Below are 16,311 nucleotides of genomic sequence, written 5' to 3' on the forward strand. Positions count from 1 at the left end.
TCCTTGCTGTGCCTTCCCCAGGGATTCGTGGGTGCCACCTGCGAGAACGACTCCCGCACGTGTGGGAACCTGCACTGCCTGAATGGTGGCACCTGCATCTCCATCCACAAGAGCTCCAAGTGCATGTGCACGCCGGCCTTCACGGGCCCCGAGTGCCAGTACCCGGCCAGCAGCCCCTGCACCTCCAACCCCTGCTACAACGGGGGCACCTGCGAGTTCTTCAGCGACGCCTCCCCCTACTACCGCTGCAACTGCCCCGCCAACTTCAACGGCCTCAACTGCCACATCCTGGACTTCGACTTCCAGGGTGGCATCGGGCAGGACATCATCCCCCCCAAGATCGAGGAGAAGTGCGAGATCGCCGTGTGCGCGGGGTACGCCGGCAACAAGATCTGTGATGGGAAATGCAACAACCACGCCTGTGGCTGGGACGGGGGCGACTGCTCCCTCAACTTCAACGACCCCTGGAAGAACTGCTCCCAGTCCCTGCAGTGCTGGAAGTACTTCAACGATGGCAAGTGTGACTCTCAGTGCAATAATGCTGGCTGCCTCTACGATGGGTTTGACTGCCAGAAGTACGAGGGGCAGTGCAAGTAAGTGGCTTCTTTAAAACTTTGTTGTTTTGAAGCCTATCAGGGTCACCATCTCTGGTGAGCCTCTGGTTGTTCTGATTGTATCTGGTAAAACTCCTAGACTCAGGCCTGCTGTTCGTTCCCAACGTTCTGTTCTGCTGCCTGTGGGGCTGCAACTCAAGCAATCACATCTCCCTGTGGTCCTTCTGAGTTTACATCTACTTGGAAGCTCTCTGGGTTTGACTCATTGCAGATGGCTTCCCTGTCCTTGCTTGTATCACTGCACAAAGTGAATTCTCCAACTCACAGCAGTAACACAGTCAGTTTCAAGGCAGGGAGACCCCAGATGGAAAAGCAGCCAGGAAACATGATGATGTTAACATCCAAGCATTTCCCAAACATTGTCTTTGGCAACAGCAGGAACTTAGTCCCAGATTCCTGGACCAACTGTGGTCTTAGTAACTATTCTGTGTCCCCATGTCTTCTCTGAGTCACAGTAATTTGTCCTTTTTTCTTTTATAATTTAACAGCTGCTCTCTCTCACCTGCAGCAGTACTGCATGAAACATCTGCTTTCTATGCAAACTGGTTTAGTGTCTGTCAGGGTGAAGAATATTTATACAAAAGAGAGACCACCACTGCTTTTCTCAGCAGATAGGTGTTATTTGCACTGCTTGGTCTAATTCTTCCTTCTGCCTTGCTTCTTCTCCACCCAGCCCTCTGTATGACCAGTACTGCAAAGATCACTTCTCGGATGGTCACTGCGACCAGGGCTGCAACAATTTTGAGTGCGAGTGGGATGGTCTGGACTGTGCTAACAACATGCCAGAGAAGCTGGCAGATGGCACTCTGGTGGTGGTGGTCCTCATCACCCCCGAGAACCTGAAGAACAACTCCTTCAACTTCCTGCGGGAGCTGAGCCGTGTGCTGCACACCAACGTGGTCTTCAAGAAGAACCCCAAGGGGGAGTACATGATCTTCCCATACTATGGCAACGAGGAGGAGCTGAAGAAACATTACATCAAGAGGTCCACAGAGGACTGGTCAGATATGTCCAGTGCTGTCATCAACAAGGTGAAGAGCAGCCTCTACTCCAGGGCTGGCAGGAGGCAGAAGAGGGAGCTCGATCAGATGGACATCAGAGGGTAAGAGGGTTCCATTTTCTCTGGGCAGCACTCAGAGCGTGTTCTCTGTGTTGACAATAGTAACACGCTAGGAAGGGAAGGATGTAGGCCAGATAATTGTATTTAGATGTTGCTTTCTGTGTGAACAGAAACCGGATTTTGCTCTCATGTGGGAAAATGGAGTGATCATTCAGGAGTCCCTGATACAATGCTGCCCGACTCTCACGATTGAAGGAGTCCTGTGCATTGTTGGGAGCCAGGGCTGGGCTGGGTGGGACCTGGAAGCAGAGGTTGGCCTGACCAACTGTCTGACTTCAGGAAGTCATTAAGTTAAGCCTCATTTTCTCCCTGGGAAATGCTTTCTAGAGCTTTGTTGTAAAACTCAATTACTGCAATCTGTGTTTGGAGATCTTTGGTGTAAACATACACATCTAACCTGCTCCCTCTCCATGGACTCAATCAAAAACCCTTGAAAGCAAAGGAGTTAGAGCAGTGAAACTGATATGAGAACATCTGAAGGCTCCCAAACAGCATTATTTAAGATACTGTAGTGTCTGGGTAATTATAAAACATTGTGAAGCAGAGACTCCCTTCCATTCCTGCAGATAAAGAGCTGGATTTTACAGCATTCACTGAGGCAAATCCAACAGACCATGAGTGTGAGCTGCAGACTTTGGGCCACAGGAGAGCAAGGAGATGGGTTCCCACTTCCTAATTCCCACTGATGGGGGTTAAAGAGGGAAGGGAGGCAGGGTTTGCCCGTGTCCTCGGTGTGGTCATCGCTCCCTGTTCCTTATTGACTCTTCTCTTCCACAGATCCATTGTCTACTTGGAAATTGATAACCGCCAGTGCATCCAGTCATCTTCCCAGTGCTTCCAGAGTGCCACTGATGTGGCAGCATTCCTGGGAGCCTTGGCCTCCCTTGGCAACCTGAACATACCCTACAAAATAGAAGCTGTCAAAAGTAAGTACAGCTGGTCACTTGAGGAGGAGAGACAGCCAAAACTTTCCAGCCTTCCCCGAGTTTGGTTATCTGTCAATTGGCTGCACTTGAGCACAGTCTGGTTTTAATAACTTCACTTTTTTTTTTTCCTTTAAGTCTTTTCTTTAAAAAAATTGCAAGCCCACTTTATTATTTTTGCTTATTCCGGGTTTTATTTCAAAATCATTATCACTCTAAAAGTTATTAAAAAAAGAAAAGAAAAAGAAAACCCAAGCAGCTCCAATCAATCAGTGACATGCAAGGAGTTGAAGTTTGTATCTTGAAAATCCCCCCTAAATCCTTTTGTCTTAACAGCTCAATGCAAGCGCAATGATTTGAAGTTTGCTAATCCTTTTCCTTAAAGGAGAAAAAAGTGAAGCTGTCTCCTGGTGCAGGCTGCCTTGTGCAGCCGAGAATTTGCCGATAGTTTGCAATTCTGATTAATAGCGTATAAAATGACCTTATTTTGGAGGGGGGGGGCTGATTTAGATCAGACTTAGGTACCTCTATTAACAAATTTTCCTTCATTTCCACTCCGTCCCTGGTTTGCTATGCAGCTTAATGCCTCAGCATCTCTTTGTGCCCCACTTTTTTGTAGGTGAAACAGCCGAGCCCACGAAGAACTCCCAGCTGTATCCTATGTACGTGGTGGGGGCAGCGCTGGTCCTGCTCGCCTTCATTGGGCTGGGAGTGCTGGTGAACCGCAAGCGCCGCAGGGAGCATGGCCAGCTTTGGTTCCCAGAAGGCTTCAAAGTGACAGAGTCCAGCAAGAAGAAGCGGCGGGAGCCCCTCGGGGAGGATTCTGTTGGGCTGAAGTGAGTAATTTGCTTGGTAACCCGGTGGACGTGGCGCAGCAGGGCTGCTCTGGGCTCCTCTGGGAGAGCCTGCTGGAGTTTTGTTCTCTAGTGCATCGTAGTGGTGTGGCAGGGAGGAGAAGAATCGGGGGGCTTAAAGTTCTGCATGGGAAAAAAAGCAGTGTTCTGTGTGGTTCATGCTATGTAATCATTTTTCACTTAGTTAAAAATGAAATGCAGCCTGAGGGGAGCCTCTTGGATGTTGGTTGATTCCTCTTTCAGTTTGTGCCTGTACGTGGACAAACATCACAAACAGTTCCTGCAGAGGAGATAACTTTTTCTGTGGTTTTATTTTTAAAGACCCCTCAAAAATGCTTCGGACGGCACGCTGATGGATGACAACCAGAATGAGTGGGGTGATGAGGAGACCTTGGACACCAAGAAGTTCAGGGTAAGCCCTCTGCCACATTCCCTGCCCCTCCTGAGTTTGTCACGCAAGGAGCAGAGAGACCCTCAGGGCCCCTCACTGCCTTTGCAAACCTGCCTGTGACAAACACACACCTTGGAGCCTCGCAGAGCTTCCCAGGCTGGAGTCAGCCCAGGGTGCTTTCCTGGGAGCTCATCCCTGCTGTTTCCCTCAGTACGAGGAGCAGGCGATGCTGCCGGACACGGATGACCAGACGGATCACAGGCAGTGGACACAGCAGCACCTGGACGCCGCTGACCTGCGCATTTCCTCCATGGCCCCGACGCCTCCTCAGGGGGAAATCGATGCTGACTGCATGGATGTCAACGTCAGAGGGCCGGGTAAGGACCCCTTGCACTTCTGCACTGGCTGGCAGCTCATGTGGAACCCCCCCTGAGCCCCTGCAGAGGAGCAGCCCCACAGCCCTCCCTGTCCCTTGCTGGTGCAGTCACTGCTACAAGCTCTGCACCACAGCGTTGCTGTTGTGTGTGATTTAGAGAGACACCTTGTCACATTTTGCTTTCCATGAGAGCTCTTTTGTTCAGTGACTGAGGTGGAAATTACAGAAGTACCTATTAAATCACCCAGGTTATCTCTCTGCTGCTCCTGTATTCTTCTCCTCCCACCCAACTGTACATTTCATAGTCTTCCTTTAAGGTTTTTTACAATGGTTAGTAGCTTTTTAAATACTTACAAACACTTGGTCTTCCCCATGTCTGTGAAATTGTCTCTGAAATAATGAAGGTATTTACCATACTCTATTTGCTTTGAGCAGCCTTCCGTACAAACTGCACTTTACATGGAGCAGATGAAATAGGAAAAACAGTGAGATACCACTAAGGAATTTCAGATCCATATCAGAGGAAGGATATTCGTGTTTGATGTTCAGAACTAGTCAGGAACTCAGTCTTGGTGCACCCAGGAGAATAAGCATCTATCGCAGGCAGAGCATCTGGCAGAGCCTCCTGCATTACAGAGGGTAAAAAGCCCTTTTTATCCCGTGCTCCCCTGTGCTTTCAGACGGCTTCACCCCCCTCATGATCGCCTCATGCAGCGGCGGAGGGCTGGAGACCGGCAACAGCGAGGAGGAGGACGACGCTCCCGCCGTCATCTCCGACTTCATCTACCAGGGAGCCAGCCTGCACAACCAGACTGACCGCACGGGCGAGACCGCCCTGCACCTGGCCGCCAGGTACTCGCGCTCGGACGCTGCCAAGCGCCTGCTGGAGGCCAGTGCTGATGCCAACATCCAGGACAACATGGGCCGCACGCCGCTCCACGCCGCCGTCTCCGCCGACGCGCAGGGAGTCTTCCAGGTGAGCCACGATCTGGCCGCCAGTTTCGGGGTTTTCGGGGGGAAATCGTGGGGCTGTGTGGAGGGTCGTATCACTGGGTCTCCTGCTCAGCTGGGCAAGGTGTGGGGTGACAGTTGTAAGCAAGGTGTGGGGCGACAGCTGTGAAAAATGAAGCCCCTGTAGTCTTGGGGAACAGCAAAACAGCAACCCCACGGCAGCAGGTCTGGATTGGGAGCAGAACTGGAGAGATGAACCTTTGGAAAGGGTATTGCAGGTGCTGAGACCTGGATACCTGGAGTGCCTTGCTGTCTAACGTTTGTGTTCCCTCTGCTTTGGCCCTGCTTGTGGCAGATCCTGATTAGGAACAGGGCGACAGACCTGGATGCCCGAATGCATGACGGGACCACTCCCCTGATCCTGGCTGCTCGTTTGGCTGTGGAAGGGATGCTGGATGACCTCATCAACTGCCACGCTGACGTCAACGCCGTGGATGATTTAGGTACTGAGGCAGCAAAAACACCAGTTCACCCAGACATGGGACAAAAGAGCTGCTTGCTGTTGATCTCAGGACTCTCTAATGTGTGTTGTATTTCGTGGTTTTCCTCTCCAGGCAAGTCAGCCCTGCACTGGGCAGCTGCTGTGAATAATGTGGAAGCTGCAATGGTCCTCCTGAAAAATGGTGCCAATAAGGACATGCAGAATAATAAGGTAGGCTCTCCTAGACTGATATATGTGAGTGAAGAACCATTTGGGGAGTCTGTTAAAGAGTAATTTCTGGCTAAAATACAAACGTCTGGCGCTGAGACTCTGATTTTATTGTTCTGCTGTGAATGAAGTTGGATTTAGCTCAAAGGAGCACTGTGGGATTTGGTTGTAGGGGTGATGTTGAGGTGCCTGGTGAGCAGTGTCTTTGGGGCCAGCATGTTCTGGGTCACTCATAGGGTTCCTGGTTTGATATCAGTACAAGAACATGGCTCAGCAGGGTAGGAAAAAGAAGGAGCAAACCCTCACCAGAGGAGAGATGGTGGCCACCCAACGACATGGGTGTGGAGCTCAGGGCAGCGCTAGCCAGGAGAATCCATGAGCTCAACCCTAACCAAACCTTGCTGGCTTTCCAGGAGGAGACCCCACTGTTCCTGGCAGCCAGAGAAGGGAGCTACGAAACCGCCAAGGTCCTGCTGGACCATTTTGCCAACCGGGACATCACGGACCACATGGACCGGCTGCCGCGGGACATCGCGCAGGAGCGCATGCACCACGACATCGTGCGCCTGCTGGACGAGTACAACCTGGTGCGGAGCCCCACGCTGCACAACGGGCCCCTGGGGGCCCCCACCCTGTCCCCCCCGCTCTGCTCCCCCAACAGCTACATCGGCAACCTCAAACCCGCCGTGCAGGGCAAGAAGGCCAGGAAGCCGAGCACCAAGGGGCTGAGCTGCAACGGGAAGGACGCCAAAGACCTCAAAGCGCGGAGGAAAAAGTCGCAGGATGGAAAGGGGTGTCTGCTGGACAACTCCGGGGTGCTGTCGCCAGTGGACTCCCTGGAGTCGCCGCACGGGTACCTCTCGGACGTGGCCTCTCCCCCTCTGATGACCTCTCCGTTCCAGCAGTCCCCTTCCATGCCTCTGAACCACCTGCCAGGCATGCCCGACGCCCACCTGAGCATCAACCACCTCAACATGGCGGGCAAGCAGGATATGGCCATGGGCAACTCCAGCAGGATGGGCTTCGACTCGGTGCCGCCGCGCCTGTCCCACCTGCCGGTGTCCAGCCCCAGCACGGGGATGAGCAGTGCCCCCATGAGCTTCTCGGTGGGCAGCGGGGCCAGCCTGAACGGGCAGTGTGACTGGCTCAGCCGGCTGCAGAACGGCATGGTGCAGAGCCAGTACAACCCCCTGAGAGGCAACCTGCAGCCCGGGGCGCACCAGCAGCCCCAGAACCTGCAGCACGGCATGATGACCTCGCTGCACAACGGGCTGCCCACCACCAGCTTGTCGCAGATGATGAGCTACCAGGCCATGCCCAGCACCCGCCTGGCATCCCAGCCCCACCTGATGCAGAGCCAGCAGCTCCAGCAGATGCAGCAGCAACAGCAGCAGCAGCAGCAGCTGCAGCAGCCCAACCTGCAGCCGCCGCAGCAGCAGCAGCAGGCGCAGCAGCCCCAGCAGCCGCCGCAGCAGCCGCAGCAGCACCACAACCCCAGCGGCTCCAGCGGGAGCAGCCACCTGGGCCAGAATTTCCTCGGTACGGAGCTGAGCCAGCCCGAGCTGCAGCCGGTGAGCGGCGGCGCCATGGCCGTGCACACCATCCTGCCGCAGGATTCCCAGATGCTGCCCACCTCCCTGCCCTCCTCCCTTGCCCAGCCCATGACCACCACGCAGTTCCTGACCCCCCCTTCCCAGCACAGTTATTCCTCCCCCTTGGACAACACCCCCAGCCACCAGCTCCAGGTGCCCGACCACCCTTTCCTGACGCCGTCGCCGGAGTCGCCGGACCAGTGGTCCAGCTCCTCTCCTCACTCCAATGTGTCCGACTGGTCCGAGGGCATCTCCAGCCCTCCCACGAGTATGCAGTCACAGATGGGACACATCCCCGAGGCCTTCAAGTAAAAAAAAATAAATTTAAAATGGTGTTTTAGAGACGCTCGCCGCGAGCCAGAAGCTGGAGGGAGATCTTTTTCTTTTTTAAAAGGACGTCGGATGCTTTTATTAAAGGATCCTTTTTAAATATGTTTTTATAAAAAAGGAAAAAAAAAAAGAAAAGAAAAAGACAAATTAATTCCTTTTTTTTTTAGTATTTATTTATGTACTTTTTATTTTACATGAGAACACTGCCTTTTTATTTATATGTTCTATTGTTAAGAACTCAGTGTGGGACACCAGTTGTGTTTCGAGAAATCAACAAATTAGGTTTTTATAGGACATTCTCTTTTGTTTGGGGGGGTTCATTGTGTTTGATTTGAGAAGAAATGTTTATGTAAAGCTATAAGCAACGATTTATGATTCTGAAATGCCATTAATTTATTTTTTTCTCTTTCAACTCAGAAAGAGAGAGGTGAGAAAGAAGAGGGGAATGAAAAATTGACTAAATACCACTCCTTAAGGGGAAAAAAAATTAAGTATGGACACATTTTTAAAATGTACTTTAAAATGTTTCCTTTGCAATTATATGAGAGGACATTTTATGGTACCAGTCATGAATCTTTGTTTAAATTTCAGTATTATATAGTTGTACATTTGCCTTGATAATAGAAATTTTTTGTTCTCTCTTGTTTTTATATATATAAAAATATATATATTTAAATGATTTTTATGATCTAAAAAAAAGAAAAAGAAAATCAGGATTATAGACCTGTAAGAACAGTTTCTAAGCTAAAAAAATAAAACCCTACAAAACATGAATACTGTCCCCCATCAAAAAGAAATGTATTTCCCAAACTTCCAAGAGAGCAAGCCCATAACTACGGAGTATATACACAAAAGAGACTTAATTTTACTTCGAATATCTTTACTGATTTTTTGTTTTGTTTTCGTGTTTGAGTAACTGTTTTAAGAAATAAATGCCAATATAAACTTTGTAAACCACATCCTTATTTTAAGGATGGCCTGCCTATTTTTTAGAAGAAGGCGTGTCTGGCAGTGCAGACACCCTGAGTGAGATTACAAAGCATTATCCCACTGCCACCCCCACGTGCTCCTCTGGCAGAGCCCTCACTGGGTGCCCAGTGGGAAGTGCTGCTGGTTTTGGTGGGAGGCTGGACTGGCCAAACTGGAGGGCGAGGGGCCAGCACAGCTGTGCTGTGAAACGTTGACATTTTGCTCTGTGTTAGCCTGGAGTGATGCATCTTTTTTTATATTGATGTGCACTCTTTCTGTGTATCATGTAAAATATAGTATAAGCCTGTGGCAGATTTAATGTTTGTAAATATGGGGGGTTTTTTGGTTTGGTTTTTTTATTTTTTTTTTCAAGAAAAGGTGGATTTTGTTTCAAAAATCTAAATGAGCAAGTCTTAAATATATCATAAATATATCACCTTATAGAGGTGTTGGAATATCACTCACTCGGGTGCAAAAGCAAACAGACACCCTAAGACTAGATAATGTGTATGGGACAGGCAGATAGACAGCAGTTAATCAAGAAAACCTAAGAAAAGGGTTCCTTTTCCTCATTCTTTTCTATTAGAACACCAAATAAAATGGATATTTCTCAAGGCACAGTGCCTTGCTGAGCACTCATCTTAGTTAACATTTCAGACCATTGTTATTGTGACACGCCTAATATGAGTGATAAAAACATCACGTGGTGTTGAATCTTCCTATGTTTTATAAACTAGAGTGTAGTTTAAGAAAAGATATCTTCTGTAATAAAGTTATCTACATGCAAAGTTGTAGTTTGCAAAAATGATGTATTTTTTTTGTTAACTGATTTGCAATAAATGATGCTTCTGGGCATCTAGATTTTACTAAAACTGGGACTTGGTGTTTTTGTTACGGGTCAGTTGAATTCTGGATTTGACACCAGCTGCTCCTTGCACAGAGGGCTGGAGCTTCCTCAACATCTTGTTCTATGTGTGAAAACTCAGAGAAGAGCTTTGGACAATGAAATCTTCTCTTTTCTGCTAAATTCTCACTGACTTAAGACACCTGAGTAAGGCAGGAGGGGCTGTGCCCAGGTAGCTCCTCACCTGCTGTGGGTGCTCTGATATCCTCGGGTCAAGATCTAAAAAGGGAAACATGGAAAAATGGTTGTAAATAATAAATGCATCTTCAAACAAGCCAGGAACAGCAGCACCAGAGGGACAGTTTTACTTGTGCCACTCTGGGGATAAGCACCACCCAGAAATGTTTGCTGTCCTTGCTGTGCTCAAGATTTTTAAGGTAATTTAATTTCATTTAATTCTTTCTCTACCCCACAGGGACTCTGCAGTGCAAATGCAGCTGCAAAGTCCCCAAATAACTGGATATAAATAGCAGAGCCATTGACCTCCTCCCAAATCACATCAGCCTGGAATGCTGGTATTTTCCACTCCGTGGCTGGGGACAGAGAGGACTTGTGTGTGCATGGGCCTGGTGTCCATCCAGGGCCACATTAATTCCTCTGTGCAACTGGTGCTGTGCAACTGGTGCTGTGACAGTGGCATTGAAGTGCCACCCACAGCAGTGAAATGCACCTTCGGAGGTCAGGGGGGTGACATTCCAGGACAGGGAGCCTCGAACTCCATGGAAAAGGGAGAACAATCCTCTCTTTGCCGTGCAAAACGTGTCACCAGCGAGGATCTCAACAGGCAGAGCTGGGCTCCCCAGGATGTGCCACCCCCTGCCTGTGGCTGCATCCCATCTGGAATGCCCTAAATGGAGTTTGTCTGCCTCCAGCGTGACTCACACACGAGCTGCTCACAAATCCCACCCAGCCCAGCCTTCCAGGCTTCTCCCACACGTTCCCATCCCAGAACCAGCCCAGTGCTGCTGCTGGGGCTGGGGCAGGCTCATCCCAAAGGGAGGAGGAATTAGAAGGATGCTCTCCTGCCTGATCCACTGTAAAACCGAGCCACTCATGGGCAAGGCAGGAATTTGGCCTGGAATAGATAAAAAAAGGGGTTTATGAGGACATGGAAAACAATGTGACATTGCAAGAGACAACACATGTGGGCTTGTTTAACAAGAGGGGCTGCAAAGCATGGGATTTTCCATGAGGAATGGTCAGAGGGACAGGATGACGAAAGAGGGAGCTAAATACCATGGAAAGAAGCAAATGGATAGATACTAATTAATTGTCCACAGGGTAATTCAAACTAGAAGTCAGTTAAGGTTTTTAAGGAGTAGAGGAGAAAGGATGCAAAAATTTCAGTTTTAAGTGTTTAGCCCCAAATGACTTTGATTTTTGAAGGCATCTGGTGACCAACCAACCTGTGGGTACATGAGATGATTGTGGTGTCACAGATCCAGCGGGGATGGAGGCTAAGTTAAAGGAGAAACAAGAGAAATAGCCCCAGTTTCAAATCTCACACTTAAGGCTTCTTCCCACACCAACCAACCCACCACAAGCTCATCTTCACCTCGAGTGGGTAAAGATTTTTAGGAGCTGAACTTCAAGCTCTCCCAGCACCAAAGATGCCGAGGAGTGATGGATCATGGCAAGAACAGCAGCCTCAGCATTCCAGGTGAAAAGGGCTGAGAAGCACCAAAATCACATCCCAGGCTGAGGGAAGGTTCAGGAGTGTTGGCGTAAAACAAGATTAGCACTGGCTATTGCCATGGCAGGTATGCTGGTGCTCTGAGGAATCCCTGCACCTGAACTATTTGTTTACATGCTGGAGGGCTGGGTTTTTTTCACTCTGGTTTCATTATTCCTGCTCAATTAGATGGGACATTTAGAAACTGCTACTCTGTATTGCTTCTCCCTCCAGGCTGTTGGTGTTTGCTCACAAAGTTGCTCGCAGCTGCTCCAGCCCCGATTGAGGAATTGTTGCTGCAGCTGAAATCAGCCCCTGAAGAATGTGCCAAAGGAGCCAAATTCACCTCGGGTTTAGCCTCACACAGCTCAAATCACACAGGGGTTAATGTGCCTGGGGTAGACTGAATAATCACAGAGGAAATAAATAAAACTCAGGTTGTCCGGTTGGCCAACACGGTGCAGAATACTGGTAAGGGATAAAGATACTCCCCTTCAGCATTTTCCATGTTTCTAAACTCAAAGAATGATCCTTTTCATCATTCCCGTGGGGCAAGGTTGTGTTTCTGGTTGTGTGCAACCTGAAGACTGAATAAATTACCAGAAAAAGGTCAGAGTGGTTTGTGTTGTATCCCAGGTGAGCCGAGGAACAGAGCAGCTGTGGATCCCTGGAAATGTCCAAGGCCAGGCTGGATGGGGCTTGGAGCACCCTGGGACAGAGGAAGGTGTCCCTGCCATGGCAGAGGGTTGGAATTGGATTATTTTTAAGGTCCTTTCCAAACCATTCTGTGATTCTGTGAAGCAGGAGAGGACACACGCTGTCCTCACTGGCAAAGGTTTTCATTTATAATGGGTCACTCCAGTCCAGAACTACTGCTGAGTACAGCAAACCAGCTAGAAAACTTCATGTTAAAAAGGGATGGCATGTTTTAATGTGGAGATTCTTTATAATCACATGTTTATCAGGAGAACAGCAAAGGTGAGATCCCATTGTTGGTGTTTGCATCATGTTCTCCTGTATAAGGGGGTTAAATATGTAACATAAATATCTAACTACAGGCACAGATGTGAGCTATTGATGCTATTTAACACACAAAAAGCCAGTCAGGCTAATTAAAATCATGTTTCCACAGATTACACCTGTTGGGGGAAATATCAAGGGAGAACCAGGGCTTTATCTGCAACTCATGTCTGCGCAGGGAAATTGCATTTGACAAGCTGGTTTATAAGAATGTTCCTACAAAAGAGGGAGATGAAAGGCACTTAAAAATCACAGTGCTGCCTCTGGTTCCCACACCAGCATCAAAGTGCTGCTTCCCCTGCCTGGCTGGGGCTTTGAGGATATTCCCCTGCTTTAATGAAGCAGAGAGCAGGAACAGCTCTGCACTGATAGCGACCCTTGATTAAGATGTTTGTTTAGGTCGTTGTGTTTTCCTCTCCAAGGCTTGTTGGGTGCAGGGTGTGACAGTTTCCATGCTGGGGGATGACAGGCATTCTTCCTGTGGCTGGAACAGGGGTTCGCCCCCCTAAAAAAGCTTTGTGTTTGTGTAAAATAAAGATGCAACTCACAGAGATATGAAGGTGAAAGGTCTGGAGCACCAGGGGTGGATGAGGGAGCTGGGGGGGCTCATCCTGGAGAAAAGGAGGCTCAGGAGGGAATGTTTTGTGCTGCTTCTGCGCTTTTGATTCCCAAAAAAGCTGTTTTTGTGGAGTCACAGGCTGGTGGGGGTTGGAAGGGACCTTCAAGATCATCATTTTGGATGACCTTGTCCATCATCTCGTTCTCCCCATCCATGGCTCCCAGACAGGAGGATGGACACGAGGGACAGGGTGAGAGGAAACGGCCTCGAGTCATGCCAGGGGAAGCTTAGATTGGCTATTTGGGAAAATTTCATCGCAGAAAATTGTGAAAGTGTAGAAAAGGGTGGCTAAGCCTTGGAACAGCACTGGAATCATCATCCTCAGAGTGTTCAAAAGGGATGTGGGATGGCGTTTAGTGTTTCTCGGTAATCTTGGAGGGATTTTTCACCCTTAAGGACTCTGGGATTCGTTTCTGATTCCGCTGCTTTTGGACACGAGCACCCAAGCCTTCCCCAATTAACGTGCCTTTCCTAATTAGTCCCCCACGGACGTGCAGGACAGCGAGCCACAGCCTCGCTCTGTGAGGCAGAATCTCATTTTTCTTGTCTATAAACACGGATTTCTCGGCTCCAGCCGCTGAGGGCGGCCCCCGGCCCGCTGAGGGCAGCCCCCGGCCCGCTGAGGGCAGCGGCTCCCCCGGGCCCGGCCCCGGCCCCGCGGAGCTCTGTCCCGCCCTGGCGGCCACCCGCGCCACTGCACCCGCACCGCCCAACCCAGGGCACCGGGACCCACACGGAATCCGCTCGGGACCGCGCTCCGCCGCTCCCCGGCCGAGGGGCGAGACCGCGGCGGCACAGGGGAGGCACCGGGCCGAGGCGCCCCGAGCGGGACTCGAACCCGCTACCTTAGATCCCGCAGCCGCCCCGTGCCGGACTCGAACCCGTGGCCCGGCCCGCCCCGCCGCCGGGNGGCCTCAGCGCTGTCGCAGCGCAGGGAGCCGGCGGGTCCCGCGGCCGCGGGTTCGGTCCCCGGCGCGGCCGGGGCGGGCCGCGGTGCCGCAAGGAGGGGGAAGGCGCTGGCGCAGTCGCTGCCCGCGGCTTTCCCCGCGGGGTTTGGGCTGCTCCGGGCGGTTTCGATGGGGCAGGGGCGCTCTGCGGGGCTCCGGGGGTTGTGCCGTGGGGTGCGGGAGGGGAGGAGGTTCCGAGCGGCCTGGGTGTCCCCTGTGAGGGCTGCGATAGCTGTCAGGGTTGTTTTGCGGGCTGTCAGGTGCCCGGCTCGGTGCAACTGGTGCTGACTCAGGAGCCTCGGCACCCGCTGGGCTGGGGAGCTGGAAACCGGGCTCCTTTCGGAATAAACGGGAGCGATTTGTGCTCCTTCTGTGCTTGGGGTTCCCAAAGAGCCGCTTTCATGGAGTCACGGACTGGTGTGGGTTGGAAGGGACCTTAAAAATCATCAAATTCCACCCCTGCCGTGGCAGGGACACCTTCCACTGTCCCAGGTGCTCCCAGCCCTGTCCAGCCTGGCCTGGACACTCCAGGGATCCAGGGGCAGCCACAGCTGCTCTGGGCATCCCCACCCTCACAGGGAAGGAATTCTTTTTCCTAATATCCCATTAAACCTGCCCAGTGCCTGTTTAAATCCCTTGTCCTTTAACAGAATAACATTTGCAGCTCTGGTTGCTGTTGAGGAAAAGCCTGGTAGGAATCTGTCAGGGGAGTGGATGATGTAGAATGTGTTCAATCTGTCACCCACATGTGTGCAGATGTGCAGCTGTCTACATGAGATAAAACTGAAAAAGTGTGTGCTGATTTTAAAGCTGCAAATCTCATTTTTCCAGCTGTTCCTGTATTTGACATTGCACTGGGTTGTTTTTATTTTTTTTTTTCTTTTTGGTCACTTTGTTCTCACTAGGAATCCGTGTATGTGAACATATTCTTTATTGTTTGCTTCATGTGGGAGGATGAGAGTTAATATTAGTCCTCTGTAACCTGCTTTATGGGCATAGTTATTCTGTTTAAGAGTAATTTATTTAGATAGGTTTAATTTAATTGCCCCCAGAGGAATTACTTATTTATAGATGAAGCTATAGAGCTCATCAGATGAACTTGATTTTATGGCTTTGTCTAGAGGGTTTTAATCTTTTTTTCCTCTTTGGCAATGTTATTTTGGTACGCCTGGAAACACCTTCTGCAATTGTTGCTCCTGGTGACTCATGTTTAGCAGGCTGCTCTGCTTTATCAATTAATAAACCAGCTGAAATATGAGAATTTCCAAACTATACAAAGCAGAGCTGGATTGCTCTTGAGTAGTTATTTCTAAATTCCTTAAAATCAGCATTTCTGTTAATCCTGGATAAGGCACAAGGGAGGGTCAGTAGCACTGAGTTATCTTCTGTTTAAATTACCTGACATGGACACATTCATTTTATTTGGACTCAGTTCCTCAAATCTTGCTTGCTTTTACTACTGTGTGCAGTCTGTTAATATTAACTTTGCTTCTGAGGAAGCTGATCTCTCATATTGAACCTCTGTCATGCACCATCAAAGATCCTGGTAGAGGAATGGCAAGTTCTGCCTTAAAGTAGGACTTTACACTTATTTTTATTAGCTAATTACTGGTGCTGGCTGTTACAAAAATATGATAAAATATTAGGATTTTTTTAAATAAGACACTGCAAGGAGTAAAGTCCACATTAGACATTTTGACATTTGGATAGCTGGGGGTAGTTGATTGTTTTTCTATCCTTAAATGCACTTTTGCTATGCAGCATTCATCCAGAAGAAAGAATATTTGTGATGAAGATGCACTTGCCTTTCTCAAAATAAATAATAATACAGTACCACGTGATGTTTTCTTGTTAAACCAAAAGTGGACTGTTGAGGGTGATAACATCTGATGAATTCTTTCTAGGGATGCTTCTCATCTTACCTGTGAAAAGGTCCAGTCACATGGAGTGCCAGTGCAGCAGGGCTGAAATCATCTCTAGCAGAATTAGTTAGATAATGACTTCTCAACTCTTCATAATTAAATTGAGCAGGCCGTGGTGCTGCAGGCTCTGTTCCAGGCTGGTTGCTGTCCTGTCTGTGATGCAGATTTCTGGAAAATGTAACAGTGGGACACCACTGGAGGGTTTGACACTAGTACAGGTCTGAACTGTGTTTCGTTAGACTTACTTGGATATATTTAATAGAATTGCTAAATAATGTATCGAGATCACACAGCCTTACACTTCATTAATGCTGGGCTGGATTTAGAACTACAATGGAGTGTGTCAGTTCCTTATGCATTCTGAAGAAAAGGGAGATATTGTCCACTTCAAATTATTT

General features: G+C 49.4%; 1 protein-coding gene across 2 annotated transcripts in view; it reads left to right on the forward strand.

Moving 5' to 3' along the window:
- The window catches only part of NOTCH1 (notch receptor 1), a 42,011-nt gene extending 32,310 nt beyond the window's left edge, over positions 1-9,701 (forward strand). For both annotated transcript variants that reach the window (XM_039730672.1, XM_039730673.1), the window contains exons 25-34: positions 22-593; positions 1,288-1,716; positions 2,512-2,660; positions 3,277-3,493; positions 3,833-3,923; positions 4,114-4,279; positions 4,959-5,254; positions 5,585-5,732; positions 5,844-5,941; positions 6,352-9,701. In XM_039730672.1, the coding sequence (XP_039586606.1) occupies positions 22-593; positions 1,288-1,716; positions 2,512-2,660; positions 3,277-3,493; positions 3,833-3,923; positions 4,114-4,279; positions 4,959-5,254; positions 5,585-5,732; positions 5,844-5,941; positions 6,352-7,842 (3,657 nt within the window). In that variant the 3' untranslated portion in view covers positions 7,843-9,701. The remainder of the gene's footprint in view (positions 1-21; positions 594-1,287; positions 1,717-2,511; positions 2,661-3,276; positions 3,494-3,832; positions 3,924-4,113; positions 4,280-4,958; positions 5,255-5,584; positions 5,733-5,843; positions 5,942-6,351) is intronic.
- The last annotated feature ends 6,610 nt before the right edge of the window (positions 9,702-16,311 follow it).

Source organism: Passer montanus, unplaced genomic scaffold, assembly GCF_014805655.1.
Source record: "Passer montanus isolate IOZ18808 unplaced genomic scaffold, ASM1480565v1 scaffold73, whole genome shotgun sequence".
NCBI lineage: Eukaryota > Metazoa > Chordata > Aves > Passeriformes > Passeridae > Passer > Passer montanus.